The sequence below is a fragment of the Lolium rigidum genome, chromosome 2, assembly GCF_022539505.1.
Source record: "Lolium rigidum isolate FL_2022 chromosome 2, APGP_CSIRO_Lrig_0.1, whole genome shotgun sequence".
Taxonomy (NCBI): domain Eukaryota; kingdom Viridiplantae; phylum Streptophyta; class Magnoliopsida; order Poales; family Poaceae; genus Lolium; species Lolium rigidum.
Window position 1 is genome coordinate 283,677,403 of NC_061509.1, and position 8,077 is coordinate 283,685,479.

Consider the following 8,077-nt stretch of genomic DNA (forward strand, 5'->3'; position numbering starts at 1 on the left):
CCGGTATTCTACTCTTTTCGGTGCTAGATCGAGCACCTATCAGAACGGAAGAGATCTGAAGCGCTTTCGCCTTCCCTTCCTCAGCCAGCACACGCACGACTACCAGATGCCGCTCTTCTCCCGGCCCACACGCCAGGTATCCCGTCGCGTCGATTCCCGCCGATGAAACCGCCGGCCGCGGCCCCACCACTCTTGTCCCCACGTACCGTCCGCCACAACAACAGCGACTCTTCATCCCACTGACTCGTGGGCCCCACTACAGCCCGGTCCACCTGTCCGCCGCCCGACCCGCCACCTACAAGTAGCCACATCCACACTCGCCACTCTCCCCGCCTCCACCGTCGTCTTCCTCCAACCGCCCCCCTCCGCCCACAGATCTACCCGCACCCTCACCGCCGGCGAACCATCCACCCATCCACGATGCAGTACAACAACCTGGGCCGCTCAGGCCTCCGCGTGAGCCAGCTCTCCTACGGGGCATGGGTGACCTTCGGCAACCAGCTCGACGTCAAAGAGGCCAAGTCCCTCCTCCAGGCGGCGCGCGACGCGGGGGTCAACTTCTTCGACAACGCGGAGGTGTACGCGAACGGGCGCGCCGAGGAGATCATGGGGCAGGCCATGCGCGACCTGGGCTGGCGCCGCGCCGACGTCGTCGTCTCCACCAAGCTCTTCTGGGGCGGCCAGGGGCCCAACGACAAGGGCCTCTCCCGCAAGCACCTCGTCGAGGGCCTCAAGGCCTCGCTCAAGCGGCTCGACATGGAGTACGTGGATGTGGTTTATTGTCACCGCCCGGATGCGACCACGCCGATTGAGGAGACTGTTAGAGCGATGAACTGGGTCATTGATCAGGGGTGGGCGTTTTATTGGGGCACGTCGGAGTGGTCCGCGCAGCAGATTACGGAGGCGTGGGGCGTTGCGAATAGGCTTGATCTTGTTGGGCCTATCGTCGAGCAGCCCGAGTACAACCTCTTCTCCCGACACAAGGTACCTCTACCACCAAATTCTTCCTTCTACTACGCTTGCGCAGATCCTAATTTCATCTCTAATTATTACTCCATATAATCTGCGGCACTGGACTAGTACTACTGTATTAGCTATGGATCGTTGACTCACCAGTGCCAGTCCCCTCCTGTGTTTTCAAGGCCCAGAATGTGCGTCCGTTGAAATTTGCAGGGGATAATTTGATCTAATGTAGTACAGCTCTTGCTGCTGTAGCTCGTAATAGAGCGAATTTGAATACTAGTACTACACCCAAGTACCATGCCCCGTTAATTAGCAACGTACAAGTACAATTGGTTGATGGTGGGAGAGGAATTTACTCTTGGATCATGTACGCACCAAGTACAATTCCCCATTAGTAATGCACATATACTGAAAAGCGACTAAAGGAGTACTACATGGGAATTGGTTTCGATTAACAAGGCCACCTCGATTGCGCATCTGTCACTCGAGAGAGCACTACTGGTTGGTTTATTTCAGTGATGGGGACTGCTTCCCTTTTGCCACGGGAACATATGAGAGTTGCAATCAGGGGACTAAGGGAGTATCACCTTTCGTGATGTGGCCTCGATGGCACTCGAGTAGGATAGCTCCTAAATTAGGCAGTGGTGCTAGCTGTCCATTGTTTAATACACTGTTGCATCGTCAAGTGTTCCAGGTAGACAGCAGCTGATAACGAAAGGTTAGGTGTAAGTAGAGACAGCTTATGCCAGACGGAAGATGCTTACATGATTGTAATTTGGATCATCGTTTGGTATTTAGTCTTAATCAAATAGTCACTTTGATAATGGTCTTGACCAACCAGAACAAAAAGACACCGCCTGTCCTTGTCATTGTTGATCTGTGTATTCAATTGACTGATGCCTACTTTTCCTGATTAACTTAATAACTTGTCATCAGAGTTGCTTTTTAATATCTCATAAGCTAGTTGAAGGCTTGTATTTAAATTCCCACAAGGGTTATTTCAGCCTTAGCTTCAGATCACTTAAAGTAGCTGTCTATAATTGGTTTGGCGCTAACCTCTTGTAGTCTAGCATGTAGCTTCTAAAAGAAGCATTTTGTGTTGTTTCGACTTGTAGCGCTTTGGCAGTCATGTTCAGGTGTGCTGCCATAGCATTTCAAAAGTGCAACTCCTCCTAAGATATTTTGTGGTTTATTGTGGACAAACAAGATTCCATGAGCATGTTATATGTTTTGACAAGAAAATGAGCTCAGCCTGAGTGCTTCCGTAAAGGAGCCTTCTGATAACAGAAAAAAATATGCAACAGTACGGGTCATTTGCAGTTTTCAAAACTGGGTCTTGAGCTAACTTTGCAACTTGGTGTTCTTGAAAAAATAGTCATTTTTGCAACCTGGAAATTGTAGCCAGAAATCAAGTAGTACAAGGAATATAGCTTTCTATGATGTATCATAGCTAGGTGTCTATAATTGGTCTGGTGCTAACCTTTTGTAGCCTAGCATGTACCTGTCTAAAAGAAACATTTGCTGTTATTTCGACTTACAATAGGTACCATTCTTCATTTCCCAAATTGCATGTTCGATAAAGTGAACATCATTTCGAAACTTTCTGGGGACTACTTATTATGATGTACCATGCAGAATTCTGTAAGCAGTACTACTTTACGGTCTATGAAATGGTCAGATCTTATTTGTTGGATGCTTAGTTACCAACTGGAATATTAGTCATATGAAACACTCTGCTGTGGAACTGCCAAAGCTCATATTTAGATCCGTACATTATGTTTTATTCATGTCTCTCTGGAGTTTGTTTCTTGTTAGCCCTGGCTACCTTTGACATTGAACTGAGCAAGTATCAGCTCTCGGCTTTTATCACCGATGTGTCGTGGACTATATTTTTGGAATATTCGTCAAAACACTTTATGGCATCGGCAGGTATTCACATCATTATGTCACAAAAACTAAGAAATGTTCTGTATTTTTTGCAGGTTGAGTCTGAGTTCGTACCTCTTTACAATACTTATGGCATCGGATTGACTACGTGGAGTCCTCTAGCTTCAGGAGTTCTCACTGGGAAGTATAGCAAAGGGAATATTCCTGCTGAAAGTCGGTTTTCCCTAGATAATTACAAGGTAATTATGATAACTTTTTCACTGTATTGCACACGTGTAATGCTGCTTTTCTTCTTAAATGGATTTAAAATATTAATGCCACCTGCTTGAGACGATCCCTAAGAAATTAGCGATGCTTATTCTGTTTTATGGCGTTCTTCCATGCCATTTAATCTGAATGTCTGTAATAGTCTACTCATTCTTAGACACTTTTCTACCTGATGTGTATTAGTCTGAAAATGATCCTGAGGTGAGTGCTTTGTTTCTCTCCCCAGAACCTGGCTAACAGGTCCCTCGTTGACGACACACTTAGAAAAGTGAACGGGCTGAAACCTATTGCTACTGAGCTTGGCGTTTCGTTGGCCCAACTTAGTATCGCATGGTGTGCATCGAACCCCAATGTGTCCTCTGTCATTACTGGAGCCACTAAAGAAAGCCAGGTACATTACATTCGCCTCTTTTTTGCATAAGATAAATTCTTATCATACCATTTTTCCTGCTACTAGGAATACTGACCCATCACATGGAAACCCCATGATTAACAGATTGTCGAGAACATGAAGGCTCTCGAAGTCATCCCCCTGCTGACCCCAGAGGTCCTTGAGAAGATTGAGGCGGTTGTCCAGAGCAAGCCGAAGCGCCTCGAGTCATACAGATGAAGCGGTTTTTACAAGTGTGAGGGATTTGGCGTTCACCTTGTGGATTTTCTTCTAGCCAGCTTTTATCTCCACTGCCCAATTTCCTGAACCTGTATGCCTCAGTTCCGTGTAGTCGTTTATATGCACAGCGTGTGAAATATTTCTCTTGTGGACATGATGATACTTTGTTACAGACGTAGTCTGTTCCGTGTGTATCTTGTGGATGGATGAATGGATGGCATCTTTTGTGATTCCTGGAATGTTCTGCCTGGACCGTTGCTACACTGTCGTACTGGCCTGTTTCTCCTGCCATTGTTTAGCTGTGGCGAGGACCGCGAATCTGGAGAATTTGTCTCCCTGGTTCTCTTTCCTTGGTCGAGCTGCAAGATTTCAATGGCAGGCAATCCAGTACCACCACTAAGTTTTGTTCCTTTGTTTTTGAACTTCTGATGTTGCAGGCCTCTCTGTTTTGGGTGGATGCTAAGGAAGAGAAGAAAGAAATTAACTTGTTTGCTGCTACCGCTTACAGAATACACGGTCTGTGTGAAATTTATTGATGTGATCTAAAAGTGTCCAAAGCAGGGTATCTATTGAGATCATGAGGTGGGCGTGTGCTTTCTGCTGGTCGGCAAGGAAATCTAGCCGTTTGGTATTGTTAGTTAGTTAGGCTGGTGCCAACGCAGGCGGTAGGCGGGGCGCTACCGCCCGAGGCGGGGCGAGAGGGAGGCGACAGCGGGGCGAGACGGCAGCGCGGGGCGGTGGCGCGGGCGCCCGGCGGTATCGCCCGCTACCGCCCGCGCTGGGGGCGAGAGGGAGGCGACAGGCGGGCGAGAAGGGGGCGGCAGCGTTGGCAGCACGGGGCGGTAGCGCGGGCGAGAGGGAGGTTGTCAATTTATTTTTTATTTATTATGTAATTTTTAAAATTTATTATGCAATTTTATTAATTATTATGTAATCGGTAACATTTTAAGTTGAATAAAATAATTTTCTTGCATTATTTTGAATGTCTAAAAAAAATCGAGTGAAATAACTTAATCTGAAAATGAAATGGTGATGTGGAGGAGAGAGAAGTGAGAGCTGGCATTATAGCCCGTGCACTGGCACCGTGGGGTAAGAGTGAGGAAAAAGCTGACGTGGCGGGTAAGAGTGGGGTGATGCATTGGCACCAGCCTTAGTTCACGGTACACATTGCCTAAGCAAAGCTATCCCAGGGCTCTGTCTGCTGGAGCTGCATTCTCATCTCACAGCTAAACATATCAGAGTAAGCACAGGTACAATCTTCTGCCACACAAAGAAATACCATGCTAGCACTGACGGACGTGTAAGTGGCAGGAAAAAAATTACATATCTCAGAAGAAGTAACCAGGACAGGAGGCAAAAATAGAATTAAGCTCAGAAGAAGTCGCCAGAAGCAGACATTAGCTTCTGCTATCTTAACTACGTAGAAATAATCACACGACTATGCCACAGACATTGGCTGCACAAACGTGGTGTCGAACGCGTTCAAAGCTCGGCTCTAGCTCTTTCATCAGCTCACCGGGTGCTCTCATGTTCTCCCTCTTGTTGGAGTTACAATTCTGTGAATAGCTTGAACTCGTGGTCCTGCGGTAGAATGTTGGCAAAATAGCGGTGTCAATCAAGGTAGGGAAAAAATAATTATTCATGCTATATCGTGATTGCAATATTGAAAGCCTTCAAGTGCTAATTCTTTTTATTATCCAGCCTCTAGATGATGTTATAGACAAAACACTGATGTATTTTAACTAAAAATTCCTTCAAATGCTTGGCTAAGTGTTGATCATATGAAAGAGGTAAGAAAGAATCTAACCAAGACCACTGGCATCCGATGTCCTCATGATCCTAAGCCTCTTCACGGAGCCAACAAACATTCTGCACATCAAATATCCAGAGAATTATTCCGAGGAACTTGGAAGCAAGTACAAAATTTACTAGTGTCGAGTATCTAATAATACTAGATGCACAGTCCAGAGGGCTTACTCCCAAGGGACATCTCCAACAAGCATCCAGTCCCCATCCCTGTCTTCATATGTCAGCTGGTATTCAGAAGAGTTGTCTAACAGCCTGGGCGACTTCGTACTACCTGATAATTCCAAGACAAGAGTATTATGAATAAGAACGCATCAAAAGCTTGAAAGATTAATAAGTACTGTATTTGCAATTAAAGTTGCCATCAACTTCTTAAGTAGAGTACTCCAACATGCAACTATGAATGCCCAAAGATGCTGCACTTCACCAACACGACTGCCATAACTGTAGCACTATAAATCTAATGCAGTCACATTGAATTGACAGATCATGAAATCAACATAAGTTTAACGATTTATATGGAACTAAATTCTACTACCATTAAGATTTTTAGATTTACCATGTGATCAATATATCAGCGTAACTACGAACTACGCAAGGTAGTAGTTGCAGGTAAGGCTTACTAGGAGCACAAAGACCGGCGGACGGCTTGCTGAACATGATCTCAAGGGCTAAGGCGAGGGTCTTGTACGAGCGATGGGCGTTGAGATCCACCTTCCTCCCAATGACCTCTCCATCCATGTTCACCTTCACCCATCCGGGTGTCCTGCCCTTCTTCTCGCTCTCCTCCTTGTCTTTCTGCAGCTCGGATTCATCGGCTGCAGTCTTCTTGGTATCAGCGTCCGGGGCATTGTCTTTAGCCTGGCCGAACAGGCTGTTCATCCTGAACGTTCTTATTGGTGGCCATCCCACCACTCCAAAGCTGCGTCCAGACAGAAACAAGTGGTTGGGATTAGTCAAGATCAAGCTGATATGGGTAGCTCAGCAGATCAGGGAACACTGACATCATGTTCCTTGATCTCCTTGCGGTGTCATGCGAAATATCAGTGTTGGTTTGTGTGGATCAGAATGGCAAATCAACCGCCGGATATCCCCATTTCTTTGTTGCTGGCACACTCTTTTGGGAAGTGTAAAGTGGACAGTACATGTGGGCAGTTCAGAGGTTCAGATAGTCAAAAATTTGCAGGTTTTTTTGCGAGGGATTTGCAGCGTGTTGATAGGAGTAAGTGATTGATCTATGCAGAAATGATAAGCTTTGGCGGAACGAAACGCAGATTTTTCTAAGGCGTCAAGTATTGACTGCTACCGAAGAGATAGGGAAGAAGAGCAAGAAGCAAGCTTGGGTGAGCTCGTGAAGCCGCTCACCTCTGCGGGTGGCCGGAGGCGACCGTCCCGGGAGACGCGCCGGGGTTGGAGCCCTCCTCCGGCTTGGCCCTCCTGCTCGCCGCCGCGGGGGAGGAGGAGGACACGGAGGAGTCCGGGGACAGCGCCGCGGCCGGCTGCAGGTTCCTGGCCGTCAGGATGCGGCACGGCGCAGGTGCCGGTGATTGCTGCTGCTGCTGCTTCTTGGACCCGAGGCAGAGCCCCAGCTCGAGCTCTTCCTCCTCCCCGCCAGAGTTCTCCTCCACAACCTCCTCCGCCGCAGACGGTGGCGGCTCCGTGGGCCCCGGTCCGCCTCCCATCCCCCGCATCGGGCCGCTGCTGTCTGCTGCTGCTGCTCAGGTTTCTTGGCTGGGTTTGTGTGTGAGAGAGCTGAGAAGGGAGAGGAGACACCTCGAGAGGGAGGAAAGGGAGAGGGCTATGATTATCTGAGCGAGCTAGCTAGCTGAGACCTGGGTATGCGTGTAGTGTAGCCGTGTAGCGTAGGAAGCTTTCGCCTCCTGCTGCTTTACTGACGTGCGGGCCATAGCATGCTGGGGCTGGGCTATATTGCTACGAAGCACCTGCTCTTTCGAAGAGTCTCTTTCCTCCTTAAAAAAATAGAATTCCTTTTAGGGTTAGGGTTTAGCGGGAAAAAAATGTTCCGCCAAAATCATACCTCCGAGGTGATTCTCCACTTGGTGCCTTAGAGCATCTCTAGCAGATCCTTAAAATGTGGCCTTTAAAAACACGGGTAAGAGCCGCCATAAACGTAATGAACGGATTTAACAGACTCCCGTAACCAAGGGTAATTAAAATTGTAGATACAACTTATAAAAGATTTAAACAACCAGTCCAACAATAGGCGACCATAGGCAATAATTTTAAACGATCAAAATGATCGATAATCCATGCAACACACGTCACACTAGTCCTCACCAAGACAAAATGATGGACACCACGCCAAAGGACGCAAGATCAAGCATCACCGTCCGTGCCAAGCACACCAGAGGCATCATACCAGCAACTAACCCTTGATGAATCATCAACAACACCAACACCACCACCGCCCCGCCATCATCTCCACCGCCACCACCACTAGTCGGAGCACTGATACGTCTCCGACGTATCGATAATTTCTTATGTTCTATGCCATATTATTGATGATACCTACATGTTTTATGC

General features: G+C 47.5%; 2 protein-coding genes across 2 annotated transcripts; one reads left to right on the forward strand and one right to left on the reverse strand.

The window, feature by feature from the left end:
* The first annotated feature begins 397 nt into the window (after positions 1 to 397).
* On the forward strand, positions 398 to 3,957 carry LOC124693568 (probable voltage-gated potassium channel subunit beta). Its single transcript, XM_047227051.1, has 4 exons — positions 398 to 984; positions 2,946 to 3,089; positions 3,344 to 3,508; positions 3,614 to 3,957. Exons 1-4 carry the CDS (start codon positions 421 to 423, stop codon positions 3,725 to 3,727), a joined length of 987 nt encoding a protein of 328 aa, XP_047083007.1. The 5' UTR covers positions 398 to 420; the 3' UTR covers positions 3,728 to 3,957.
* Positions 3,958 to 4,935: 978 nt separating this feature from the next.
* On the reverse strand, positions 4,936 to 7,345 carry LOC124693569 (auxin-responsive protein IAA10-like). Its single transcript, XM_047227052.1, has 5 exons — positions 6,899 to 7,345; positions 6,157 to 6,455; positions 5,705 to 5,807; positions 5,535 to 5,596; positions 4,936 to 5,308 (listed from the first exon to the last, which is right to left on the reverse strand). Exons 1-5 carry the CDS (start codon positions 7,222 to 7,224, stop codon positions 5,253 to 5,255), a joined length of 846 nt encoding a protein of 281 aa, XP_047083008.1. The 5' UTR covers positions 7,225 to 7,345; the 3' UTR covers positions 4,936 to 5,252.
* Positions 7,346 to 8,077: the final 732 nt, after the last annotated feature.

What these genes read in the sequence shown, in the direction of transcription:
- LOC124693569 (XM_047227052.1), bottom strand. Translation starts at nt 7,224, where the DNA reads ATGCGGGGGATGGGAGGCGGACCGGGGCCCACGGAGCCGCCACCGTCT. An exon ending in GCCTCCGGCCACCCGCAGAG is followed by an intron (nt 6,456 to 6,898) that starts GTGAGCGGCTTC and finishes GTCTGGACGCAG; the next exon opens with CTTTGGAGTGGTGGGATGGC. An exon ending in GTTGGAGATGTCCCTTGGGA is followed by an intron (nt 5,597 to 5,704) that starts GTAAGCCCTCTG and finishes TTTGATGTGCAG; the next exon opens with AATGTTTGTTGGCTCCGTGA.
- LOC124693568 (XM_047227051.1), top strand. Translation starts at nt 421, where the DNA reads ATGCAGTACAACAACCTGGGCCGCTCAGGCCTCCGCGTGAGCCAGCTC. An exon ending in ACCTCTTCTCCCGACACAAG is followed by an intron (nt 985 to 2,945) that starts GTACCTCTACCA and finishes TATTTTTTGCAG; the next exon opens with GTTGAGTCTGAGTTCGTACC. An exon ending in TTTCCCTAGATAATTACAAG is followed by an intron (nt 3,090 to 3,343) that starts GTAATTATGATA and finishes TTCTCTCCCCAG; the next exon opens with AACCTGGCTAACAGGTCCCT.